Genomic DNA, 27,235 nt, shown 5'->3' with positions numbered 1-27,235 from the left:
GGAGGCCTGCGTCTTGTGACCGTAGCGTACGTGTAGGTATGTACGGCAGGACCAAATCGGAAAGATAGGTAGGAGCAAGCCCATGTAATGCTTTGTAGGTTAGCAGTAAAACCTTGAAATCAGCCCTTGCCTTAACAGGAAGCCAGTGTAGGGAGGCTAGCACTGGAGTAATATGATGACATTTTTGGGTTCTAGTCAGGATTCTAGCAGCCGTATTTAGCACTAACTGAAGTTTGTTTAGTGCTTTATCCGGGTAGCCGGAAAGTAGAGCATTGCAGTAGTCCAGCCTAGAAGTAACAAAAGCATGGATTAATTTTTCTGCTTCATTTTTGGACAGAAAGTTTCTGATGTTTGCAATGTTACGTAGATGGAAAAATGCTGTCCTTGAAACAGTCTTGATATGTTCTTCAAAAGAGAGATCAGGGTCCAGAGTAACGCCGAGGTCCTTCACAGTTTTATTTGAGACGACTGTACAACCATCCAGATTAATTGTCAGATTCAACAGAAGATCTCTTTGTTTCTTGGGACCTAGTACAAGCATCTCTGTTTTGTCCGAGTTTAAAAGTAGAAAGTTTGCAGCCATCCACTTCTTTATGTCTGAAACACAGGCTTCTAGCGAGGGCAATTTTGGGGCTTCACCATGTTTCATTGAAATGTACAGCTGTGTGTCGTCCGCATAGCAGTGAAATTTAACATTATGTTTTCGAATGACATCCCCAAGAGGTAAAATATATAGTGAAAACAATAGTGGTCCTAAAACGGAACCTTGAGGAACACTGAAATTTGCAATTGATTTGTCAGAGGACAAACCATTCACAGAGACAAACTGATATCTTTCCGACAAGATAAGATCTAAACCAGGCCAGAACTTGTCCATGTAGACCAAATTGGGTTTCCAATCTCTCCAAAAGAATGTGGTGATCGATGGTATCAAAAGCGGCACTAAGATCTAGGAGCACGAGGACAGATGCAGAGCCTCGGTCTGACGTCATTAAAAGGTCATTTACCACCTTCACAAGTGCAGTCTAAGTGCTATGATGGGGTCTAAAACCAGACTGAAGCGTTTCGTAAACATTGTTTGTCTTCAGGAAGGCAGTGAGTTGCTGTGCAACAGCTTTTTCTAAAATTTTTGAGAGGAATGGAAGATTCGATATAGGCCGATAGTTTTTTATAATTTCTGGGTCAAGATTCGGCTTTTTCAAGAGAGGCTTTATTACTGCCACTTTTAGTGAGCTTGGTACACATCCGGTGGATAGAGAGCCGTTTATTATGTTCAACATAGGAGGGCCAAGCACAGGAAGCAGCTCTTTCAGTAGTTTAGTTGGAATAGGGTCCAGTATGCAGCTTGAGGGTTTGGAGGCCATGATTATTTTCATCATTGTGTCAAGAGATATAGTACTAAAACACTTTAGTATCTCCCTTGATCCTTGGTCCTGGCAGAGTTGTGTAGACTCAGGACAATGGAGCTTTGGAGGAATACCCAGATTTAAAGAGGAGTCCGTAATTTGCTTTCTAATGATCATGATCTTTTCCTCAAAGATGTTCATAAATGTATTACTGGTGAAGTGAAAGCCATCCTCCATTTGCGAAGGCTGCTTTTTAGTTAGCTTTGCGACAGTATCAAAAAGAAATTTCGGATTGTTCTTATTTTCCTCAATTAAGTTGGAAAAATAGGATGATCGAGCAGCAGTGAGGGCTCTTCGATACTGCACGGTACTGTCTTTCCAAGCTAGTCGGAAGACTTCCAGTTTGGTGTGGCGCCATTTCCGTTCCAATTATCTGGAAGCTTGCTTCAGAGCTCGTGTATTTTCTGTATACCAGGGAGCTAGTTTCTTATGACAGATGTTTTTAATTTTTAGGGGTGCAACTGCATCAAGGGTATTGCGCAAGGTTAAATTGAGTTCCTCGGTTAGGTGGTTAACTGATTTTTGTCCTCTGACGTCCTTGGGTAGGCAGAGGGAGTCTGGAAGGGCATCAAGGAATCTTTGGGTTGTCTGAGAATTTATAGCACGACTTTTAATGCTCCTTTGTTGGGGTCTGAGCAGATTATTTGTTGCAATTGCAAACGCACTAAAATGGTGGTCCGATAATCCAGGATTTTGAGGAAAAACATTAAGATCCACAACATTTATTCCATGGGACAAAACTAGGTCCAGAGTATGACTGTGGCAGTGAGTAGGTCCAGAGACATGTTGGACAAAACCCACTGAGTCGATGATGGCTCCGAAAGCCTTTTGGAGTGGGTCTGTGGACTTTTCCATGTGAATGTTAAAGTCACCAAAAATTTGAATATTATCTGCTATGACTACAAGATCCGATAGGAATTCAGGGAACTCAGTGAGGAACACTGCATATGGCCCAGGAGGCCTGTAAACAGTAGCTATAAAAAGTGAGTGAGTAGGCTGCATAGATTATGACTAGAAGCTCAAAAGACGAAAACGTCATTCTTTTTTTTTTTGTAAATTGAAATTTGCTATCGTAAATGTTAGCAACACCTCCGCCTTTGCCGGAAGCACGGGGGGTATGGTCACTAGTGTAACCAGGGGGTGAGGCCTCATTTAACACAGTAAATTCATCAGGCTTAAGCCATGTTTCAGTCAGGCCAATCACATCAAGATTATGATCAGTGATTAGTTCATTGACTATAACTGCCTTGGAAGTGAGGGATCTAACATTAAGTAACCCAATTTTGAGATGTGAGGTATCACAATCTCTTTCAATAATGGCAGGAATGGAGGAGGTCTTTATACTAGTGAGATTGCTAAAGCGAACACCGCCATTTCTTATTTTGCCCAACCTAGATCGAGGCACAGACACGGTCTCAATGGGGAAAGCTGAGCTGACTACGCTGACTGTGCTAGTGGCAGACTCCACTAAGCTGGCAGGCTGGCTAACAGCCTGCTGCCTGGCCTGCACCCTATTTCATTGTGGAGCTAGAGGAGTTAGGGCCCTGTCTATGTTCGTAGATAAGATGAGAGCACCCCTCCAGCTAGGATGGAGTCCGTCACTCCTCAACAGGCCAGGCTTGGTCCTGTTTGTGGGTGAGTCCCAGAAAGAGGGCCAATTATATACAAATTATATCTTTTGGGAGGGGCAGAAAACTGTTTTCAACCAGCAATTGAGTTGTGAAACTCTGCTGTAGAGCTCATCACTCCCCCTAACTGGGAGGGGGCCAGAGACAATTAATCGATGCCGACACATCTTTCTAGCTGATTTACACGCTGAAGCTATGTTGCGCTTGGTGACCTCTGACTGTTTCATCCTAACATCGTTGGTGCCGACGTGGATAACAATATCTCTATACTCTCTACACTCGCCAGTGACAGCTTTGCACACTCTTGGCATTCTCTCAACCAGCTTCATAAGGTAGTCACCTGGAATGTATTTCATTTCAATTAACAGGTGTGCCTTGTTCAATGTTCATTTGTGGAATTTCTTTCCTTAATGCGTTTGAGCCAATCAGTTGTGTTGTGTTGTGACAAGGTATACAGAAGATAGCCCTATTTGGTGAAAGACCAAGTCCATATTATGGCAAGAACAGCTCAAATAAGCAAAGATAAATGACAGTCCATCATTACTTTAAGACATGAAGGTCAGTCACTCCGGGAAATTTCAAGAACTTTGAAAGTTTCTTCATGTGCAGTCGCACATGAGGTAACTCTGCAGCAGAGGATAAGTTCATTAGAGTTACCAGCCTCAGAAATTGCAGCCAAAATAAATGCTTCACAGAGTCCAAGTAACAGACACATCTCAACATTAACTGTTCAGAGGAGACTGCGTGAATCAGTCCTTCATGGTTGAATTGCTGCAAAGAAACCACTACTAAAGGACACCAATAAGAAGAACAGACATGCTTGGGCCAAGAAACACGAGCAATGGACATTAGACCGGTGGAAATCTGCCCTTTGATCTGATGAGTCCAAATTTGAGATTTTTGGTTCCAACCGCCGTGTCTTTGTGAGACGCAGAATAGGTGAACGGATGATCTCCACATGTTGTTCTCACCGTGAAGCATGGAGGAGGAGGTGTGATGGTGTGGGGGTGCTTTGCTGGTGACACAGTCTGTGATTTATTTAGAATTCAAGGCACACTTACTTAACCAGTATGGCTACCACAGCATTCTGCAGTGAAACGCCATCCCATCTGGTTTGCGCTTAGTGGGACTATCATTTGTTTTTCAACAGGACAATGACCCAACACATCTCCAGGCTGTGTACGGGCTATTTGACCAAAAAGGAGAGTAATGGAGTGCTGCATCAGATGACCTGGCCTCCACAATCACCTGATCTCAACCCAATTGATATACTTTGGTATGAGTTGGACCTCAGAGTGAAGGAAAAGCAGCCAACAAGTGCTCAGCATATGTGGGAACTCCTTCAAGACTGTTGGAAAAACATTCCAGGTGAAGCTGGTTGAGAGAATGCCAAGAGTGTGCAAAGCTGTCAAGGCAAAGGGTGGCTACTTTGAAGAATCTAAATATATTTTGATTTATTTAATACTTTTTTGGTTACTACATGATTCCATATGTGTTATTTCATAGTTTTGATGTCTTCACTATTATTCTGCAATGTAGAAAATATTTTAAAAATAAAGAATGAGTAGGTGTGTCCAAACTTTTGACTGGTACTGTATATACATTTATATATTTATGTTGTTCTCCATGTGTCCCATAGGGGGCAGACAACCTCCACACCGAGGCTCAGATCCAGGAGGTTTTACTCCAGCTCCCTGCCCTCTACCAGCTCTCCTCCTGGGGCAGAACTCCCACCAGCCCCCCTGGACAGGCTCCAGATCCAGGCGTCAGTGGTACTTCCATGGGTGGAGTGTTACAGAGGTCCAGCTCACAGTCACATCCACCCAGAAGTGGTACCACTCCACCAGGACAGGGGTCACCCATGGAGGGGTCGTCACCACGGAAACTGATTGTGTTCCACTGCGAGTTCTCGTCAGAGAGGGGCCCACGGCTGTGAGAGAACAACACACACACTCATCTACACACAAACACACACACACACACACACACACACACACACACACACACACACACACACACACACACACACACACACACACACACACACACACACACACACACACACACACACACACACAAACAGAGAAACACATACACATTCCCACCCACACGCTGCATGCACCCCCTCATCCCACAAACATACACAACTTCCTGATCCTGACTGGCTGTTCCCACCTTTCCCCTGTAGATGTCATTACCTGAGAGAGCTGGACAGAGTGCTCCATGCCTCCCTCTACCCTCTGCTCTTCTACCCTGAGCTCTACCTGCTGGAGGGGGGCTACAGACACTTCTACTCCTGCTACCCGGTACGGTTCCTAAGTACATCATTGTAGTGAATTCAGGGGTAGCTCCGATCGCTGTACTATAACGACTTAACCAGCATTATGCCAAGAGGGTTGTCCAGTCGCTACATTATGAAGCATGTCTTAAACTGAGATGTAATAGGACAGTTTCTTCATAATCAATGTATACTTCTTACTTATAATAGTGCAGCACATTTTAAGGGGGAGGGATAGTTACGACTGACACTTGAACCTGGATTCCTGCCAGTCCAACAGCTTCACCTGTTGACAAGGTTGCAAGAGGTGTTGTACTAAAATCACTAGGGTATGAACGAAAACAGTGTCTTCTTCATATTCCATGTCTCAGAGCAGTGAATCACAAACTGTCTTTTAAGCGTTTCTCATTTTCCCTTGACTCTCTGAATAAACAAGAGCATTGTTTCTAGTTACAACGCAGAGTGTTGTTGACACAACCCTGAAGGTCTCAGCCATGACCCCCACCCCCATGATTTAGACATTTAGGGGGGGTTAGGGTATTAATTTCCAAATTATCTTCTATTCAGCCTATTCATAAAAGCTTTCAATGCATTTTCCCTCTGTTCCTCTGCCTGCCTGCCTGCCTGCCTGCCTGCCTGCCTGCCTGCCTGCCTGCCTGCCTGCCTGCCTGCCTGCCTGTCTGTCTGTCTGTCTAGGAGCTGTGTGAGCCGCGTGGCTATGTTCCCATGCTCCACGGGGAGTACAGAGAGCAGCTGGGACGATTCAGACGGAAGACCAAGTCACGACTCCACAAGAGACTGCCGCTCTACAAGACTCACTGATTGGACACTTGCTTGCATACCAAGCTTCTACGGTTCCCTTTACACAATGGTGACTGCCACCCTTACAGTCTGCTGTCAGATTGGATAGATTGGTATCAGGGGGTCATCTAACAACCACCTGATGCAGATCTCTTTTGAAATGAGTTATCAATAAAGTTGTTTCAATACAAAAAGAATGTGTCATTATCATGTCCTTATATTGGGACATAATAAACTTCCTTTTTTCATGCATGGGGCAGAGAGAGGAAGATATGGCAGCATATGAGTAGCCTATAATACATGTAAAAACAAGCAATACAATAATAGGCTACCCATAAAGTATCTCAATACTACGCATACACCCAACATAGGCATAAAATTTCATCACTGTGATATAATGGTCGCCTAGGCTACTGTGCTTTCTGTCCACTGAACATCACTGGCTGACGTGCTCCACTGCGCGTTCGCTTCCTCCGCACCGCACACGAGAGGGTTTCTGATTGGTCTAGCGCGGCAGGAAGTCTGTCGGCATTATTCTTATTCAGAAGGAGCTTTCAAGTTCACAACAGAACAGCTAGCCTATGTAACCTCTCGAACCGAATACTCATTTCTTATCAGCCACGACACTACTGCGGGGCTTTTCTCCGCATTTGACAATACGGTTTTTGCTCTTAAATTCCCGAAAATACAGCGGAGGTCAATTCAAACGTCACGGATTCGAGATGGCTGCGTACAAGTTGGTTCTGATCCGTCATGGAGAGAGCTGCTGGAACCAGGAGAACCGCTTCTGCGGATGGTTCGACGCGGAACTCAGTGAAACCGGGGAGCAGGAGGCGAAGAGAGGAGGACAGGCGTTAAAAGGTGTCCCGGTCTATAATGTTTGTCTCTTTCGTTCTCTCATAGGATTAAGACAGGGCATGGAGAGTTTTGCTGACAGATAGTAGTGTAGGCTATTCCCGTTACGCAAGGCGCGGCTTGAGGAAACAGGTAGTTGTGTCACTGCGGCATTATCTAAACCATCACTTGAAGGACTTGCCCGGTGGCATAATGTGAACTGTTATCAGCCCCTACAACCTGAAAGCATGTCTGTTCTCTATGTAGTGGAGCTGGTCAAATTGAGGTTGTGTTAGGCTTATAGCCTAGCATTATAGCCTAGCCTGGATAGCCTAAAGCAACTCTCCCCCGAAAAGAGGAAATAAGGGTGCATCTCAATAGTGGAAGTGGACTGCTCCTCTCCTTGTCTCCTTTCCTTCACCTGCATAAGTAATATGTTGGTGGTGGATGCCTACCAGCTATTTACTGTAACATGTAATTCTTTCACCTCAGTGCAGATGAAGGAAAGGAGACGAGGAAACCACTTGAGACTATTAAGATGTGCCCACAAGTAAAGAACCATATGTGTACATTACTCATTGACACACACACACTCTCTCTAGCCCCTACTCTCTCTTTCTCTCTAGCCCCTACTCTCTCTTTCTCTCTAGCCCCTACTCTCTCTTTCTCTCTAGCCCCTACTCTCTCTTTCTCTCTAGCCCCTACTCTCTCTTTCTCTCTAGCCCCTACTCTCTCTTTCTCTCTAGCCCCTACTCTCTCTTTCTCTCTAGCCCCTACTCTCTCTTTCTCTCTAGCCCCTACTCTCTCTTTCTCTCTAGCCCCTACTCTCGCTTTCTCTCTAGCCCCTACTCTCCCTTTCTCTCTAGCCCCTACTCTCTCTTTCTCTCTAGCCCCTACTCTCTCTTTCTCTCTAGCCCCTACTCTCTCTTTCTCTCTAACCCCTACTCTCTCTTTCTCTCTCTCCTCCTCAGATGCTGGCTATGAGTTTGACGTGTGCTACACCTCAGTCCTGAAGAGAGCCATCCGGACTCTGTGGTTGGTCCTGGATGGGATCGACCAGATGTGGCTTCCTGTCCACCGCACCTGGCGCCTCAACGAGCGCCACTACGGAGGCCTGACGGGGCTCAACAAGGCGGAGACAGCGGAGAAGCACGGCGAGGCCCAGGTTAAGATCTGGAGGAGGAGCTATGACACCCCGCCTCCTCCCATGGAGGAGGAGCACAACTACTACAACAACATCAGCCAGGTGAGAGGGATATATATACACACACACACACACACACACACACACACACACACACACACACACACACCGGGATGCGGATACAGAGGGGCACGCACGTACGCACACAGAGGTACACACACAGAAGCATGCACATAGAGGCATACACACATCTACAACATCACTGAACTCATATTCTGTGATTAGACACCATGGTGTCAACCATACAGACCTGGGCTAACAGGCTTTGACTTTGCAGCACTAACCATCTCTTTCCTGCAGGACCGTCGCTATGGCGACCTGACGGAGGACCAGCTGCCGTCCTGTGAGAGCCTGAAGGACACTATTGCCCGGGCACTGCCCTTCTGGAACGATGAAATCGTGCCCCAAATCAAGGACGGGAAGAGGGTTCTCATCGCCGCCCACGGCAACAGTCTCAGAGGCATCGTCAAGCACCTGGAGGGTAGGTCATTAGGGGCGGTGGGGATGGAGGGAGAGAGAGAGGGAGAAAGAACCTCCCTACATCTCAACGCTTACTCATGTTCCAGTGTTGGTCATGCCAGATTAGTGGTATGTTACTGATATTGTTGTTTTTCTGATTATTGTTGACTTGTTGTTCATTGTTATTTACCTCCAGGTATGTCAGAGGAGGCCATCATGGAGTTGAACCTTCCTAGTGTTTAGTTGTATATGTTACTGATTATTCACTGATTGTTGTTATTGTTGGTGACTTCCAGGTATGTCAGAGGAGGCCATCATGGAGCTTAACCTGCCTACAGGGATCCCCATCCTGTATGAACTGGACAAGAACCTGAAGCCTGTAGGGCCCATGCAGTTCCTGGGAGACGAGGAGACAGTGAAGAAGGCCATGGAGGCTGTGGCTGCTCAGGGCAAGGCCAAGAAATAGACACCCCCCCCCCCCCCCCCCTGTGGTCAGAAGGCGTCGGTGAGGCTAGAACACGTTATAATAATAATCACTCACACAGCGTGACATTACATTATCACGTCTACACGCAGACAGATGTGTGTATACACACACACACACACACACACACAGGACATACACACACACACTTCAAATACACACTCACACACATCACATTACACTATAGCTGGATTTGATAGGTCTTTGCTTTCCTGCACATATATTTTTCCTGCACATTGAGACATCAGTATTACACAGCCAATAGGAATCAGTAATACTGGATTCTACGGATCATCATAAAATGAGTTCATCAAGCTCGTTTGAGTTGACCAAAGACACACAAGATAGGGACCAGCTAATAGGGTATTTACAGTATCCGAAACACAGAATCAGGACCAGCGTATAGAGTATTTATCTAAATGGGGAAAATGATAGTGTGTTTTCTTCTGCCATGTAGTTTTGCACTGAGTGAACATGTATGTAAACATTGACTGGCACGTTTGAAAAAGGAAACCTTGAATCTCATTGTTATTGTTGTAGCTCTACGGCAACAGTATGTTATCATGGTTATGGTGGTTATTGTTTAAAGGGGCAGGCGGACCTGTTCTGTACTGTACTGCTGACCATAGAATTAGAACTGGTAGAACGGGCATCCGCATTCAGGAGAGGTTCTATACCCCCTCCACTCATTCTAATTCCATGCTGCTGACCTGTGCTTAGTGTTCTGTGTGGAATAAATAAAGATTCATCTTATTATTTATGAGCTGTCAAATGACTGTGACCCTTGTCTGTTTCACAAGCTGCATATTTCTTGACTTGGCAGAGTTGAGCTGATTACATGTATGCTGGACTATTGAGCAATTTAGTGCTGGACTTGGACTGATATAGGTGCCAGTACTCATTTTGGGTGCCAGTACTGTTTATATATCGTTGCAGGAGCTCCACAATTTTTATTTTTTTCACCTTTATTTAACCAGGTAGGCTAGTGCTCGTTTGCAACTGCGACCTGGCCAAGATAAAGCAAAGCAGTTCGACACACAACAACACAGTTACACATGGAATAAACAAACATACAGTCAATAATACAGTAGAAAAATCTATATACAGCATGTGCAAATGAGGTGGGATAAGAGACGTAAGGCAATAAATAGGCCATGGTGGCAAAGTAATTACAATATAGCAATTAAACACTGGAATGGTAGGATTTGCAGAAGATGAATGTGCAAGTTGAGATACTGGGGTGCAAAGGAGCAAAATAAATAAATACAGTATGGGGATGAGGTAGATTGGGTGGGCTGTTTACAGATGAGCTATGTACAGGTGCAGTGATCTGTGAGCTGCTCTGATAGCTGGTGCTTAAAGCTAGTGAGGGAGGTAAGAGTCTCCAGCTTCAGAGGTTTTTGCAGTTCGTTCCAGTCATTGGCAGCAGAGAACTGGAAGGAGAGGCGGCCAAAGAATTGGCTTTGGGGATGACCAGTGAGATATACCTGCTGGAGCACATGCTACGGTGGGTGCTGCTATGTTGACCAGTGAGCTGAGATAAGGCAGGGCTTTACCTAGCAGAGACTTTTGTGCTAATATTCTATAAGAGGTTCAGGAGCTCAGGCAGTAGAAAAATGTAGGTGCCGGTACTCAGCTCCTGCCCAAGTCAAGCTCTGGAGCAATTACAACAAATGTGAGCCCTGCAGCTGTGCGGCTGCACTATTTTCTAATTTGCTCTAAAACAAATACATTTCCATTGATGATACTGGATACATCTCTTGTTCTTTATTCCCCGTCTGCACTCATCATAAATGAGAGTTCTAATGAGTGTAGGTGAAGGAACGGAGAGAAGGTCGCTTTAGACTTGATGCACTCAGAACCAGGACACGGATTTCATCCGGAAAGCCACAACTAAGATGGCGGACCAATCTTTCCGTCAAAGACTAGAGCTCAGGTCACATCCAATCGGCTTGCGTTCTTCTCTTCTTGAAAACATGTCGCCCATGAAGCTGTGTGTTCCAGGTGAGTCTGAGATTACAAACGTTTAAACTGAGTTGATAACGGCATTCTTTTCACATTTGAGACCATGAGACAAATACGTTAGGCAATATGTTTTTGAAGGTTATATTGCTATTTATAGCATGGGAAAATGTGTGCTGTACCACCACCATGCTCGTTTACGTTCTAGCCTAGCTAGGTAGCTAACTAGCTCACATAGTCTATTTCACTGTTTTCTAGCTAACTAGTGAACTAACGTGACCTAATCTAGTGTATCTGAAATACAAACGCAATGCAAAGTCACTTGGTACAACGCATGACATCGTTTGCTAAATTACGAGCTTGTGAGGTCTAGTTAGCGATGTTGACTTTTAGGTACTTTTCAAGCCCATCACATTTTTTAAGCGCCCTGCCCACCGCCTCGGGGAGGAGCGAACGGGGAGCCCACTAATTCCAAGCGTTCCATCTCTTGTTGTGATCGACTCTACGTGCAAATGTCGAATTAACCCCGGGGACTTGGACTAAATGTCAACGAAATGTAAACTATAAGGGCAGTGATTTTATTTTGATTGTCGTTTAATATACACATCTGTTTGACAGGAACTTGGGACGAGACACTCTTGAGTGATTTAGCGATTCTGATTGTTTTTGTCAGACTGATTATATTCTACTATTGGAAATGTGACAGATCAGCTGGACTCTGTTTACACTAACCATGTCTCTCTCTACCTGTCTCTCTCTCTACCCATCTCTCTCTCCCTGTCTCTCTCTCTCTCTCTCTATGCATATGTGTGGGTCTCTTTCTATGTGTGTCTCTCTCTATGCGTGTGTGTGTCTCTCTCTCTATGCATATGTGTGTGTGGGTCTCTCTTTCTGTGTGTGGGTCTCTTTCTATGTGTGTCTCTCTCTCTATGCATTGGTATGTCTCTCTCTCTCTCTCTCTCCGCTCTGCGTGTGTCTCTCTCTCTCTTTGCATATGTGTGTCTCTTTCTGTGTGTCTCTCTCTCTATGCATATGTGTGTGGGTCTCTCTCTATGCATATGTGTGTGGGTCTCTCTCTATGCATGTGTATGTCTCTCTCTCTCTCTCTGCGTGTCTCTCTCTCTCTCTCTCCTCTGTGCGTGTGTCTCTCTCTATGGGTGTGTGTATGTGTGTGTCTCTATGCATGTCTTTCTCTCTCTCTATGCCTGTGTGTGTGTGTGGTGTCTGTCAATCTCCCTGTGTGTGTTTACTTGTAATGACAGTGGTTGTCTTTCCTACCTTAGTTGAAAGCACCTACTGTAAGTCTCTCTGGATATCTGCAAAAAGTAAAAATGTTTCTCTCTGCATGTGTGTGTGCAGGTGATAGGCTATGCAGCACAGATGACTGTATGCCCGGTACTGGGGTGTACCTACGACACGGCTACATCTACTCCTCGCTAGCAGGCTACGTACTCAGGAAGAACGAAGGAGAGGAGGTGAGACCGGACGGGAGTACTAGGGTGTATTCATTAGTCGCAGAAATATCAACTTTAACCATTTGCAACAAAAACAAGTTTCTATTGGACAAATTCAGGTAGTTCAGTTCTGTTTGTTTCCTAGAGTAAACACTAAAGAGCCAAACATTTTGCTACAGTCTGCCACTAATGAACACACCCCTGTTGCGCTGGTCTTTTAAGCACTAACATCCCTTGTCTTTTCTGACTAGCACAGATTATAGATGCGGGGATTTTAGGGTTTTGAGGGTTTTACTTCCTGTGACTGTGATATGTGGCTGTCTTACATTTTTTACATTTGTTTTTACATTGTACTCATTTAGCAGATACTCTTATCCAGAGAGACTTACAGTAGTGAGTGCATAAATTTTCATACTGGTCCCTCGTGGGGATCAAACCTACAACCCTGGTGTTGCAAGCACCATGCTCTACCACCTGAGCTGCACGGGAACACCTACCTTAGTTGAAGAAAAACAACTGGAAATTGCACTGGAGAAGAGTGTCTGCTTCGAAATGACCCAAATGACCTTTAAACAAGGCCACTTTATATGTTTTCATACCCTACGTTACTCATCTCATATGTATATACTGTACTCTATACCATCTACTGCATCTTGCCTATGCCGTTCGGCCATCCCGCCTCATTCATATATTTATATGTACATATTCTTACTCATTCCTTTACACTTGTGTGTATAAGGTAGTTCTTGTGGAATTGTTAGGTTAGATTACTTGTTAGATATTACTGCACGGTCGGAACTAGAAGCACAAGCATTTCACTACACTTGCATTAACATCTGCTAACCATGTATATGTGACAAATAACATTTGATTTGATGTAAATGTGATTTATGAGGTGTGATCAGAAGTGTGACGGGGAGGGACGATGAGAGGAGGTGAAAGGAGGGGATAAGAGGGGAGTGGCTGGTTTATTGGCATGGGGGAAAGCAGTTGGGGCTGGGTTTGGGTGTGGGACTCATGTCAATGGTTATTTATTGTGTAACATTCCTGGAAGTAGAGAAACCACTCCAGGTTTGTTCACTTGGAACCCCTGAGGAATTATGCGGTGTTGTGGGAACAAAATGTAACATGTTCACACCTTAGTCCTTCCTTGTCTTTACATTGACACTTCAGTCGTGTGTGTGTGTGTGCGCAGCTACCAGTCATCTCGGTGGTGAGAGAAACCGAGGCTCAGCTACTACCAGATGTAGGAGCCATAGTCACCTGTAAGGTGAGGTTTGGAGAGCTCTTGACGTGCGTGTCAACTTTTTCTACACCCTGGTAGTTATTGTAGACCTACGTAGTGCTAAAAAGCTGTGCATATCACCTGGATTAAACCGGACAGAATCATTTTGAGGCTTGATAGATGAGGTGCTCTTGTCACTGATCCAAGCTCTCAACAATAGGTGTGTGTGTTTAACCTCACTGATAACAGCCCTGATTGGTCTCCCTTCCTGTCCAGGTGACCAGTATCAACCCCAGGTTTGCCAAGGTCCACATCCTCTACGTTGGTTCCACACCACTGAAGGACCGTTTTAGAGGAACCATCAGGTAACAGGGATTGTCTTATTACTGTTATTCTCATGGAGTGTCCCAAATGCCACTCTAGTCCCTATTCAGTGCACTACTTTTGTCTGGGGTCCAAATGGCAACCTATGGGCTCTGGTCACAAGTAGTACACTACACAGGATGCCATTTGGGACTATATGGGGAACAGGATGACATTTGGGACTATATGGGGAACAGGATGCCATTTGGGACTATATAGGGAACAGGATGCCATTTGGGACTATATAGGGAACAGGATGCCATTTGGGACTATATAGGGAACAGGATGCCATTTGGGACTATATAGGGAACAGGATGCCATTTGGGACTATATAGGGAACAGGATGCCATTTGGGACTATATGGGGAACAGGATGCCATTTGGGACTATATGGGGAACAGGATGCCATTTGGGACTATATGGGGAACAGGATGCCATTTGGGACTATATGGGGAACAGGATGCCATTTGGGACTATATGGGGAACAGGATGCCATTTGGGACTATATGGGGAACAGGATGCCATTTGGGACTATATGGGGAACAGGATGACATTTGGGACTATATGGGGAACAGGATGACATTTGGGACTATATGGGGAACAGGATGCCATTTGGGACTATATGGGGAACAGGATGACATTTGTGACTATATGGGGAACAGGATGACATTTGGGACTATATGGGGAACAGGATGCCATTTGGGACTATATGGGGAACAGGATGCCATTTGGGACTATATGGGGAACAGGATGCCATTTGGGACTATATGGGGAACAGGATGCCATTTGGGACTATATGGGGAACAGGGTGCCATTTGGGACTATATGGGGAACAGGGTGCCATTTGGGACTATATGGGGAACAGGATGCCATTTGGGACTATATGGGGAACAGGATGCCATTTGGGACTATATGGGGAACAGGATGCCATTTGGGACTATATGGGGAACAGGATGCCATTTGGGACTATATGGGGAACAGGATGACATTTGGGACTATATGGGGAACAGGATGACATTTGGGACTATATGGGGAACAGGATGCCATTTGGGACTATATGGGGAACAGGATGACATTTGTGACTATATGGGGAACAGGATGACATTTGGGACTATATGGGGAACAGGATGCCATTTGGGACTATATGGGGAACAGGATGCCATTTGGGACTATATGGGGAACAGGATGCCATTTGGGACTATATGGGGAACAGGGTGCCATTTGGGACTATATAGGGAACAGGGTGCCATTTGGGACATAAGGGGGAACAGGATGCCATTTGGGACTATATAGGGAACAGGATGCCATTTGGGACTATATAGGGAATAGGGTGCCATAACCGTCAAGACTGTAAAAAACTAATCTACTGTTTACTTCACTAATATACACAGGAAAGAAGATGTACGAGCAACAGAAAAAGACAGGGTATGTTTTTGAATCAATCTATTGTGAAAATATCATGTTTGGTATCATATAGACCCATCTGTTACTGTTTGTCATGGCGTCATACCGTCTGTTGCTGTTTGTCATGGCGTCATACCGTCTGTTGCTGTTTGTCATGACGTCATACCGTCTGTTACTGTTTGTCATGACGTCATACCGTCTGTTACTGTTTATCATGAAATATCATACCGTCTGTTACTGTTTGTCATGGCGTCATACCGTCTGTTACTGTTTGTCATGGCGTCATACCGTCTGTTACTGTTTGTCATGGCGTCATACCGTCTGTTACTGTTTGTCATGGCGTCATACCGTCTGTTACTGTTTGTCATGGCGTCATACCGTCTGTTACTGTTTGTCATGGCGTCATACCGTCTGTTACTGTTTGTCATGGCGTCATACCGTCTGTTACTGTTTGTCATGGCGTCATACCGTCTGTTACTGTTTGTCATGACGTCATACCGTCTGTTACTGTTTGTCATTACAATATCACACCGTCTGTTGCTGTTTGTCATGACGTCATACCGTCGGTTACTGTTTGTCATGACGTCATACCGTCTGTTGCTGTTTGTCATGGTGTCATACCGTCTGTTGCTGTTTATCATGACGTCATACCGTCTGTTACTGTTTATCATGAAATATCATACCGTCTGTTACTGTTTATCATGACGTCATACCGTCTGTTGCTGTTTGTCATGGCGTCATACCGTCTGTTACTGTTTGTCATGGCGTCATACCGTCTGTTACTGTTTGTCATGAAATATCATACCGTCTGTTACTGTTGATCATGAAATATCATACCGTCTGTTACTGTTTATCATGAAATATCATACCGTCTGTTACTGTTGATCATGAAATATCATACCGTCTGTTACTGTTGATCATGAAATATCATACCGTCTGTTGCTGTTTGTCATGGTGTCATACCGTCTGTTGCTGTTTGTCATGGTGTCATACCGTCTGTTACTGTTTGTCATGACGTCATACCGTCTGTTACTGTTGATCATGAAATATCATACCGTCTGTTACTGTTGATCATGAAATATCATACCGTCTGTTACTGTTTATCATGACGTCATACCGTCTGTTACTGTTGATCATGAAATATCATACCGTCTGTTACTGTTGATCATGAAATATCATACCGTCTGTTACTGTTTGTCATACCGTCTGTTGCTGTTTGTCATGGCGTCATACCGTCTGTTGCTGTTTGTCATACCGTCTTGCTGTTTGTCATGGCGTCATACCGTCGGTTGCTGTTTGTCATGGTGTCATACCGTCTGTTGCTGTTTGTCATGGCGTCATACCGTCTGTTGCTGTTTGTCATGGCGTCATACCGTCTGTTGCTGTTTGTCATGGCGTCACACCGTCTGTCACTGTTTGTCATGGCGTCATGCCGTCTGTTGCTGTTTGTCATACCGTCTGTTGCTGTTTGTCATGGCGTCACACCGTCTGTTGCTGTTTGTCATGGCGTCACACCGTCTGTTGCTGTTTGTCATGGCGTCATACCGTCTGTTGCTGTTTGTCATGGCGTCATACCGTCTGTTGCTGTTTGTCATACCGTCATACCGTCTGTTGCTGTTTGTCATGGCGTCATACCGTCTGTTGCTGTTTGTCATGGCGTCATACCGTCTGTTGCTGTTTGTCATGGCGTCATACCGTCTGTTGCTGTTTGTCATGGCGTCATACCGTCTGTTGCTGTTTGTCATGGCGTCATACCGTCTGTTGCTGTTTGTCATGGCGTCATACCGTCTGTTGCTGTTTGTCATGGCGTCATACCGTCTGTTGCTTTTTGTCATGGCGTCATACCGTCTGTTGCTGTTTGTCATGGCGTCATACCGTCTGTTGCTGTTTGTCATGGCGTCATACCGTCTGTTGCTGTTTGTCATGGCGTCTGTTGCTGTTTGTCATGGCGTCTGTTGCTGTTTGTCATACCGTCTGTTGCTGTTTGTCATACCGTCTGTTGCTGTTTGTCATACCGTCTGTTGCTGTTTGTCATACCGTCTGTTGCTGTTTGTCATGGCGTCATACCGTCTGTTGCTGTTTGTCATGGCGTCATACCGTCTGTTGCTGTTTGTCATGGCGTCATACCGTCTGTTGCTGTTTGTCATGGCGTCACACCGTCTGTTGCTGTTTGTCATGGCGTCACACCGTCTGTTGCTGTTTGTCATACCGTCTGTTGCTGTTTGTCATACCGTCTGTTGCTGTTTGTCATACCGTCTGTTGCTGTTTGTCATGGCGTCACACCGTCTGTTGCTGTTTGTCATGGCGTCACACCGTCTGTTGCTGTTTGTCATGGCGTCACACCGTCTGTTGCTGTTTGTCATGGCGTCACACCGTCTGTTGCTGTTTGTCATGGCGTCATACCGTCTGTTGCTGTTTGTCATGGCGTCTTGCTGTTTGTCATGGCGTCATACCGTCTGTTGCTGTTTGTCATGGCGTCTTGCTGTTTGTCATGGCGTCTTGCTGTTTGTCATGGCGTCATGGCGTCTTGCTGTTTGTCATGGCGTCACACCGTCTGTTGCTGTTTGTCATGGCGTCACACCGTCTTACTGTTTGTCATACCGTCTGTTGCTGTTTGTCATGGCGTCACACCGTCTGTTGCTGTTTGTCATACCGTCTGTTGCTGTTTGTCATACCGTCTGTTGCTGTTTGTCATACCGTCTGTTGCTGTTTGTCATACCGTCTGTTGCTGTTTGTCATGGCGTCACACCGTCTGTTGCTGTTTGTCATACCGTCGGTTGCTGTTTGTCATGACGTCATACCGTCTGTTACTGTTTGTCATGGTGTCATACCGTCTGTTGCTGTTTGTCATACCGTCTGTTGCTGTTTGTCATACCGTCTGTTGCTGTTTGTCATACCGTCTGTTGCTGTTTGTCATGGCGTCATACCGTCTGTTGCTGTTTGTCATGGCGTCATACCGTCTGTTGCTGTTTGTCATGACGTCATACCGTCTGTTGCTGTTTGTCATGGCGTCACACCGTCTGTTGCTGTTTGTCATGACGTCATACCGTCTGTTGCTGTTTGTCATGGCGTCATACCGTCTGTTGCTGTTTGTCATACCGTCTGTTACTGTTTGTCATGGCGTCATACCGTCTGTTGCTGTTTGTCATGACGTCATACCGTCTGTTGCTGTTTGTCATGACGTCATACCGTCTGTTGCTGTTTGTCATGACGTCATACCGTCTGTTGCTGTTTGTCATGGCGTCATACCGTCTGTTGCTGTTTGTCATGGCGTCATACCGTCTGTTGCTGTTTGTCATACCGTCTGTTGCTGTTTGTCATACCGTCTGTTGCTGTTTGTCATGGCGTCATACCGTCGGTTGCTGTTTGTCATACCGTCTGTTGCTGTTTGTCATGGTGTCACACCGTCTGTTACTGTTTGTCATACCGTCTGTTGCTGTTTGTCATGACGTCATACCGTCTGTTACTGTTTGTCATGGTGTCATACCGTCTGTTGCTGTTTGTCATACCGTCTGTTGCTGTTTGTCATACCGTCTGTTGCTGTTTGTCATACCGTCTGTTGCTGTTTGTCATACCGTCTGTTGCTGTTTGTCATGGCGTCACACCGTCTGTTGCTGTTTGTCATACCGTCGGTTGCTGTTTGTCATGGCGTCACACCGTCTGTTGCTGTTTGTCATGGCGTCATACCGTCTGTTGCTGTTTGTCATGGCGTCATACCGTCTGTTGCTGTTTGTCATGGCGTCATACCGTCTGTTACTGTTTGTCATGGCGTCATACCGTCTGTTGCTGTTTGTCATGGCGTCATACCGTCTGTTGCTGTTTGTCATGGCGTTATAGCGTCTGTTGCTGTTTGTCATGGTGTCATACCGTCTGTTGCTGTTTGTCATGGCGTCATACCGTCTGTTGCTGTTTGTCATGGCGTCATACCGTCTGTTGCTGTTTGTCATGACGTCATACCGTCTGTTGCTGTTTGTCATGGCGTCATACCGTCTGTTGCTGTTTGTCATACCGTCTGTTACTGTTTGTCATGGCGTCATACCGTCTGTTGCTGTTTGTCATGACGTCATACCGTCTGTTACTGTTTGTCATGGCGTCATACCGTCTGTTACTGTTTGTCATGGCGTCATACCGTCTGTTACTGTTTGTCATGGCGTCATACCGTCTGTTACTGTTTGTCATGGCGTCATACCGTCTGTTACTGTTTGTCATGGCGTCATACCGTCTGTTACTGTTTGTCATGACGTCATACCGTCTGTTACTGTTTGTCATTAAATATCACACCGTCTGTTGCTGTTTGTCATGACGTCATACCGTCGGTTACTGTTTGTCATGACGTCATACCGTCTGTTGCTGTTTGTCATGGTGTCATACCGTCTGTTGCTGTTTATCATGACGTCATACCGTCTGTTACTGTTTATCATGAAATATCATACCGTCTGTTACTGTTTATCATGACGTCATACCGTCTGTTGCTGTTTGTCATGGCGTCATACCGTCTGTTACTGTTTGTCATGGCGTCATACCGTCTGTTACTGTTTGTCATGAAATATCATACCGTCTGTTACTGTTGATCATGAAATATCATACCGTCTGTTACTGTTTATCATGAAATATCATACCGTCTGTTACTGTTGATCATGAAATATCATACCGTCTGTTACTGTTTGTCATGAAATATCATACCGTCTGTTACTGTTGATCATGACGTCATACCGTCTGTTACTGTTTATCATGACGTCATACCGTCTGTTACTGTTTATCATGAAATATCATACCGTCTGTTACTGTTGATCATGAAATATCATACCGTCTGTTACTGTTGATCATGAAATATCATACCGTCTGTTACTGTTGATCATGAAATATCATACCGTCTGTTGCTGTTTGTCATGGTGTCATACCGTCTGTTGCTGTTTGTCATGGTGTCATACCGTCTGTTACTGTTTGTCATGACGTCATACCGTCTGTTACTGTTGATCATGAAATATCATACCGTCTGTTACTGTTGATCATGAAATATCATACCGTCTGTTACTGTTTATCATGACGTCATACCGTCTGTTACTGTTGATCATGAAATATCATACCGTCTGTTACTGTTGATCATGAAATATCATACCGTCTGTTACTGTTTGTCATACCGTCTGTTGCTGTTTGTCATGGCGTCATACCGTCTGTTGCTGTTTGTCATACCGTCTTGCTGTTTGTCATGGCGTCATACCGTCGGTTGCTGTTTGTCATGGTGTCATACCGTCTGTTGCTGTTTGTCATGGCGTCATACCGTCTGTTGCTGTTTGTCATGGCGTCATACCGTCTGTTGCTGTTTGTCATGGCGTCACACCGTCTGTCACTGTTTGTCATGGCGTCATGCCGTCTGTTGCTGTTTGTCATACCGTCTGTTGCTGTTTGTCATGGCGTCACACCGTCTGTTGCTGTTTGTCATGGCGTCACACCGTCTGTTGCTGTTTGTCATGGCGTCATACCGTCTGTTGCTGTTTGTCATGGCGTCATACCGTCTGTTGCTGTTTGTCATACCGTCATACCGTCTGTTGCTGTTTGTCATGGCGTCATACCGTCTGTTGCTGTTTGTCATGGCGTCATACCGTCTGTTGCTGTTTGTCATGGCGTCATACCGTCTGTTGCTGTTTGTCATGGCGTCATACCGTCTGTTGCTGTTTGTCATGGCGTCATACCGTCTGTTGCTGTTTGTCATGGCGTCATACCGTCTGTTGCTGTTTGTCATGGCGTCATACCGTCTGTTGCTTTTTGTCATGGCGTCATACCGTCTGTTGCTGTTTGTCATGGCGTCATACCGTCTGTTGCTGTTTGTCATGGCGTCATACCGTCTGTTGCTGTTTGTCATGGCGTCTGTTGCTGTTTGTCATGGCGTCTGTTGCTGTTTGTCATACCGTCTGTTGCTGTTTGTCATACCGTCTGTTGCTGTTTGTCATACCGTCTGTTGCTGTTTGTCATACCGTCTGTTGCTGTTTGTCATGGCGTCATACCGTCTGTTGCTGTTTGTCATGGCGTCATACCGTCTGTTGCTGTTTGTCATGGCGTCATACCGTCTGTTGCTGTTTGTCATGGCGTCACACCGTCTGTTGCTGTTTGTCATGGCGTCACACCGTCTGTTGCTGTTTGTCATACCGTCTGTTGCTGTTTGTCATACCGTCTGTTGCTGTTTGTCATACCGTCTGTTGCTGTTTGTCATGGCGTCACACCGTCTGTTGCTGTTTGTCATGGCGTCACACCGTCTGTTGCTGTTTGTCATGGCGTCACACCGTCTGTTGCTGTTTGTCATGGCGTCACACCGTCTGTTGCTGTTTGTCATGGCGTCATACCGTCTGTTGCTGTTTGTCATGGCGTCTTGCTGTTTGTCATGGCGTCATACCGTCTGTTGCTGTTTGTCATGGCGTCTTGCTGTTTGTCATGGCGTCTTGCTGTTTGTCATGGCGTCATGGCGTCTTGCTGTTTGTCATGGCGTCACACCGTCTGTTGCTGTTTGTCATGGCGTCACACCGTCTTACTGTTTGTCATACCGTCTGTTGCTGTTTGTCATGGCGTCACACCGTCTGTTGCTGTTTGTCATACCGTCTGTTGCTGTTTGTCATACCGTCTGTTGCTGTTTGTCATACCGTCTGTTGCTGTTTGTCATACCGTCTGTTGCTGTTTGTCATGGCGTCACACCGTCTGTTGCTGTTTGTCATACCGTCGGTTGCTGTTTGTCATGACGTCATACCGTCTGTTACTGTTTGTCATGGTGTCATACCGTCTGTTGCTGTTTGTCATACCGTCTGTTGCTGTTTGTCATACCGTCTGTTGCTGTTTGTCATACCGTCTGTTGCTGTTTGTCATGGCGTCATACCGTCTGTTGCTGTTTGTCATGGCGTCATACCGTCTGTTGCTGTTTGTCATGACGTCATACCGTCTGTTGCTGTTTGTCATGGCGTCACACCGTCTGTTGCTGTTTGTCATGACGTCATACCGTCTGTTGCTGTTTGTCATGGCGTCATACCGTCTGTTGCTGTTTGTCATACCGTCTGTTACTGTTTGTCATGGCGTCATACCGTCTGTTGCTGTTTGTCATGACGTCATACCGTCTGTTGCTGTTTGTCATGACGTCATACCGTCTGTTGCTGTTTGTCATGACGTCATACCGTCTGTTGCTGTTTGTCATGGCGTCATACCGTCTGTTGCTGTTTGTCATGGCGTCATACCGTCTGTTGCTGTTTGTCATACCGTCTGTTGCTGTTTGTCATACCGTCTGTTGCTGTTTGTCATGGCGTCATACCGTCGGTTGCTGTTTGTCATACCGTCTGTTGCTGTTTGTCATGGTGTCACACCGTCTGTTACTGTTTGTCATACCGTCTGTTGCTGTTTGTCATGACGTCATACCGTCTGTTACTGTTTGTCATGGTGTCATACCGTCTGTTGCTGTTTGTCATACCGTCTGTTGCTGTTTGTCATACCGTCTGTTGCTGTTTGTCATACCGTCTGTTGCTGTTTGTCATACCGTCTGTTGCTGTTTGTCATGGCGTCACACCGTCTGTTGCTGTTTGTCATACCGTCGGTTGCTGTTTGTCATGGCGTCACACCGTCTGTTGCTGTTTGTCATGGCGTCATACCGTCTGTTGCTGTTTGTCATGGCGTCATACCGTCTGTTGCTGTTTGTCATGGCGTCATACCGTCTGTTACTGTTTGTCATGGCGTCATACCGTCTGTTGCTGTTTGTCATGGCGTCATACCGTCTGTTGCTGTTTGTCATGGCGTTATAGCGTCTGTTGCTGTTTGTCATGGTGTCATACCGTCTGTTGCTGTTTGTCATGGCGTCATACCGTCTGTTGCTGTTTGTCATGGCGTCATACCGTCTGTTGCTGTTTGTCATGACGTCATACCGTCTGTTGCTGTTTGTCATGGCGTCATACCGTCTGTTGCTGTTTGTCATACCGTCTGTTACTGTTTGTCATGGCGTCATACCGTCTGTTGCTGTTTGTCATGACGTCATACCGTCTGTTGCTGTTTGTCATGGCGTCATACCGTCTGTTGCTGTTTGTCATGGCGTCATACCGTCTGTTGCTGTTTGTCATGGCGTCATACCGTCTGTTGCTGTTTGTCATGGCGTCATACCGTCTGTTGCTGTTTGTCATACCGTCTGTTGCTGTTTGTCATACCGTCTGTTGCTGTTTGTCATGGCGTCATACCGTCGGTTGCTGTTTGTCATACCGTCTGTTGCTGTTTGTCATGGTGTCACACCGTCTGTTACTGTTTGTCATACCGTCTGTTGCTGTTTGTCATGACGTCATACCGTCTGTTACTGTTTGTCATGGTGTCATACCGTCTGTTGCTGTTTGTCATACCGTCTGTTGCTGTTTGTCATACCGTCTGTTGCTGTTTGTCATGGCGTCATACCGTCTGTTGCTGTTTGTCATGGCGTCATACCGTCTGTTGCTGTTTGTCATGGCGTCATACCGTCTGTTGCTGTTTGTCATGGCGTCATACCGTCTGTTGCTGTTTGTCATGGCGTCATACCGTCTGTTGCTGTTTGTCATGGCGTCACACCGTCTGTTGCTGTTTGTCATGGCGTCACACCGTCTGTTGCTGTTTGTCATGGCGTCATACCGTCTGTTGCTGTTTGTCATGGCGTCATACCGTCTGTTGCTGTTTGTCATGGCGTCATACCGTCTGTTGCTGTTTGTCATGGCGTCATACCGTCTGTTGCTGTTTGTCATGGCGTCATATCGTCTTAGCTCATTCTTGAATAACCTTTGACCTCTGTTGCAGGTGGAGACGTATAAAAGCTTCCGTCCTGGAGACATCGTCCTGGCTAAAGTCGTATCCTTCCATTTGACAGTCTTTCTAATTCATTAACTAGGTAGTAACACAGGGACAGTCAGCCAGTGACTGATATTGGGCTGGTTCTATTCCCTTAGTGCAGTGTAGCTTTCACCATATTCACAATTTGACATTTAAGCAATGTTAGAGATCAGCCAAACAGAACGCACAAAACCACTGATCTACGAATCACCTTGCATCCCAAATAACTACTCATTATGTGATCAAGATGACTGATTCTGTGCCTTTCCAAGTGTTGTTCTTTAACCTCCTGACCCCCAGATCTCCCTGGGAGACGTCCAGTCCAACTACCTGTTGACCACAGCAGAGAACGAGCTGGGGGTGGTGGTAGCCCACAGTGAAGCAGGTGAGACTGGTCACATGACAACAACACTGCTGTTCTTAGCCCAGGACTGTCCTTAACCCTAGGTTACCCTCCTTAACACAACCCTTGGTTAATTGAAACCAACTGACACTTTTGTCAAGTAGTATATTTCTGTTTCCCTCTCAGGAGCCCAGGTGGTGTCTGTCAGTAGTATATTTCTGTTTCCCTCCTCTCAGGAGCCCAGGTGGTGTCTGTTAGTAGTATATTTCTGTTTCTCCTCTCAGGAGCCCAGGTGGTGTCTGTCAGTAGTATATTTCTGTTTCTCCTCTCAGGAGCCCAGGTGGTGTCTGTCAGTAGTATATTTCTGTTTCTCCTCTCAGGAGCCCAGGTGGTGTCTGTCAGTAGTATATTTCTGTTTCCCTCCTCTCAGGAGCCCAGGTGGTGTCTGTCAGTAGTATATTTCTGTTTCCCTCCTCTCAGGAGCCCAGGTGGTGTCTGTCAGTAGTATATTTCTGTTTCCCTCCTCTCAGGAGCCCAGGTGGTGTCTGTCAGTAGTATATTTCTGTTTCCCTCCTCTCAGGAGCCCAGGTGGTGTCTGTCAGTAGTATATTTCTGTTTCCCTCCTCTCAGGAGCCCAGGTGGTGTCTGTCAGTAGTATATTTCTGTTTCCCTCCTCTCAGGAGCCCAGGTGGTGTCTGTCAGTAGTATATTTCTGTTTCCCTCCTCTCAGGAGCCCAGGTGGTGTCTGTCAGTAGTATATTTCTGTTTCCCTCCTCTCAGGAGCCCAGGTGGTGTCTGTCAGTAGTATATTTCTGTTTCCCTCCTCTCAGGAGCCCAGGTGGTGTCTGTCAGTAGTATATTTCTGTTTCTCCTCTCAGGAGCCCAGGTGGTGTCTGTCAGTAGTATATTTCTGTTTCCCTCCTCTCAGGAGCCCAGGTGGTGTCTGTCAGTAGTATATTTCTGTTTCCCTCCTCTCAGGAGCCCAGGTGGTGTCTGTTAGTAGTATATTTCTGTTTCTCCTCTCAGGAGCCCAGGTGGTGTCTGTCAGTAGTATATTTCTGTTTCTCCTCTCAGGAGCCCAGGTGGTGTCTGTCAGTAGTATATTTCTGTTTCTCCTCTCAGGAGCCCAGGTGGTGTCTGTCAGTAGTATATTTCTGTTTCTCCTCTCAGGAGCCCAGATGGTACCTGTCAGCTGGTGTGAGATGCAGTGCCCGCGGACGCACGCCAAAGAGTTCCGCAAGGTGGCCAGGGTGCAACCTGAGTACCTGCAGGCCTGAGCAGGGACCAGCGGGCAGCGTGCACCCCTCACCTCTCCAGCCCCCCCGGCAGGGACCCCTTTCCCTTCCTCAAGGAACACACAGCTTCCCTATCTCTGAGAGAGACAAACACAATCACTCACACTTGGATTGTAAACAATGCATTGTGAGTACAAAGGACCAAAATATTGTGTATATTGAGGTCATGTACAGATGCTTGGACATGGGTCATTGATTTGACACACACACACAGAGCCTTATGTTCAGGGGGATACCTCAACACACACACAGAGCCTTATGTTCAGGTATCATGTTCAGGGGGGATACCTCAACAGTGGATTCCTCCCTCTTCAACCTACAACAAGGCAGAATTTTTTTCCCTCCTGGTTCTACAAGGCTACAGTAGAGGTGCAGGATTTTGTTCCAACCCAGCACTAGGACACCTGATTCAACTGATCACTGGGGCCTTGATTGGCTGAATCAGTCTCGTTAGTGATTGGCTGGAACAAAAGCCTGCACCCCATGTAGCCCTTTAGAAGCAGGAATAAATAGCACTGGTCCGGGGTAACCTTCTGGTCCGGGGTAACCTTCTGGTCCGGGGTAACCTTCTGGTCCGGGGTAACCTTCTGGTCCGGGGTAACCTTCTGGTCCGGGGTAACCTTCTGGTCCGGGGTTACCTTCTGGTCCGGGGTTACCTTCTGGTCCGGGGTAACCTTCTGGTCCGGGGTAACCTTCTGGTCCGGGGTAACCTTCTGGTCCGGGGTAACCTTCTGGTCCGGGGTAACCTTCTGGTCCGGGGTAACCTTCTGGTCCGGGGTAACCTTCTGGTCCGGGGTTACCTTCTCCCTGAAGTGTGCTCTCATGTATTCCCCCATGGATTTACTAGCATATGTCTTCCACCAGTCCTTTCCTTTTAAATCCATGAGGGGTAGTGAATGAGTGCACACACCTGGGGTGACAGGCACAATTCCAAATCGACCCTTAAACCCTACACGCTAGTGAGTGATTTGGGATTGGGCCTTAGACGGCTAACACTTGGGATGTTGAAGTAAAGTAAAGCGCTGGAATTGAAACTGTCATTTTGTGGTGGCACCGTTTAAGACCCATACGACCACGTGGTCCTTTCTGCACCAAGTCAGAGAAATGGAGATGTCTTGTTGGTTTCTCCAAGAGTTGTTTCTTCTGTCGTTTCAAAACAATACTTCTTGTTTCTTTGTCTCATTTCTTCCTGTACTTGTCAGCAGAGGCACATGTGTTTTTAAGAGTCAAATAAAGTGAATACCAAAGTGCATCATGTATGAACTACTCAACCTGTTCCAAT

The 27,235-nt window shown here is 46.1% G+C and overlaps 3 protein-coding genes across 7 annotated transcripts in view; all 3 read left to right on the top strand.

Annotated features, from left to right (window-relative positions):
- The window catches only part of cdc25d (cell division cycle 25 homolog d), an 11,167-nt gene extending 4,867 nt beyond the window's left edge, over positions 1-6,300 (top strand). For 2 of the 3 annotated variants that reach the window (XM_045690839.2, XM_045690837.2), the window contains 3 exons: positions 4,674-4,966; positions 5,223-5,340; positions 6,009-6,300. In XM_045690839.2, coding sequence (XP_045546795.1) covers positions 4,674-4,966; positions 5,223-5,340; positions 6,009-6,134 — 537 coding nt within the window. In that variant the 3' untranslated portion in view covers positions 6,135-6,300. The remainder of the gene's footprint in view (positions 1-4,673; positions 4,967-5,222; positions 5,341-6,008) is intronic. The other variant, XM_045690841.2, reaches the window with a different exon arrangement.
- A 326-nt stretch (positions 6,301-6,626) lies between these two features.
- On the top strand, positions 6,627-9,866 carry LOC106564313 (phosphoglycerate mutase 1). Of its 2 annotated transcripts, none has more exons than XM_045690843.2 (4): positions 6,627-6,974; positions 7,919-8,193; positions 8,452-8,632; positions 8,807-8,868. In XM_045690843.2, exons 1-4 carry the CDS (start codon positions 6,836-6,838, stop codon positions 8,851-8,853), a joined length of 642 nt encoding a protein of 213 aa, XP_045546799.1. In that variant the 5' UTR covers positions 6,627-6,835; the 3' UTR covers positions 8,854-8,868. The 2 variants fall into 2 exon arrangements, with proteins under 2 accessions (XP_045546799.1, XP_045546798.1); XM_045690842.2 differs by lacking the exon at positions 8,807-8,868 and adding an exon at positions 8,907-9,866 and having other exon boundaries at positions 6,630-6,974.
- Positions 9,867-10,996: 1,130 nt separating this feature from the next.
- LOC123723776 (exosome complex component CSL4) lies at positions 10,997-27,203 on the top strand. 2 transcript variants are annotated; one of them, XM_045690835.2, is made up of 8 exons: positions 10,997-11,098; positions 12,416-12,531; positions 13,706-13,780; positions 14,012-14,100; positions 15,489-15,522; positions 24,283-24,333; positions 24,616-24,700; positions 25,829-27,203. In XM_045690835.2, exons 1-8 carry the CDS (start codon positions 11,071-11,073, stop codon positions 25,933-25,935), a joined length of 585 nt encoding a protein of 194 aa, XP_045546791.2. In that variant the 5' UTR covers positions 10,997-11,070; the 3' UTR covers positions 25,936-27,203. The 2 variants fall into 2 exon arrangements, with proteins under 2 accessions (XP_045546791.2, XP_045546792.2); XM_045690836.2 differs by lacking the exon at positions 13,706-13,780.
- The last annotated feature ends 32 nt before the right edge of the window (positions 27,204-27,235 follow it).

The sequence above is a fragment of the Salmo salar genome, chromosome 12, assembly GCF_965601325.2.
Source record: "Salmo salar chromosome 12, fSalSal1, whole genome shotgun sequence".
Lineage (NCBI taxonomy): Eukaryota > Metazoa > Chordata > Actinopteri > Salmoniformes > Salmonidae > Salmo > Salmo salar.
This window is presented reverse-complemented; position numbering and strand designations above follow the sequence as displayed.

Excerpts from the sequence above, each read along its gene's own strand:
- LOC123723776 (XM_045690835.2), top strand. The coding sequence starts at position 11,071 with ATGTCGCCCATGAAGCTGTGTGTTCCAG. Across the intron at positions 11,099-12,415 it reads CATGAAGCTGTGTGTTCCAG|GTGATAGGCTATGCAGCACA; the intron begins GTGAGTCTGAGA and ends GTGTGTGTGCAG. Across the intron at positions 15,523-24,282 it reads GAGCAACAGAAAAAGACAGG|GTGGAGACGTATAAAAGCTT; the intron begins GTATGTTTTTGA and ends CCTCTGTTGCAG.
- LOC106564313 (XM_045690842.2), top strand. The coding sequence starts at position 6,836 with ATGGCTGCGTACAAGTTGGTTCTGATCCGTCATGGAGAGAGCTGCTGG. Across the intron at positions 6,975-7,918 it reads AGGAGGACAGGCGTTAAAAG|ATGCTGGCTATGAGTTTGAC; the intron begins GTGTCCCGGTCT and ends TCTCCTCCTCAG. Across the intron at positions 8,633-8,906 it reads CATCGTCAAGCACCTGGAGG|GTATGTCAGAGGAGGCCATC; the intron begins GTAGGTCATTAG and ends GGTGACTTCCAG.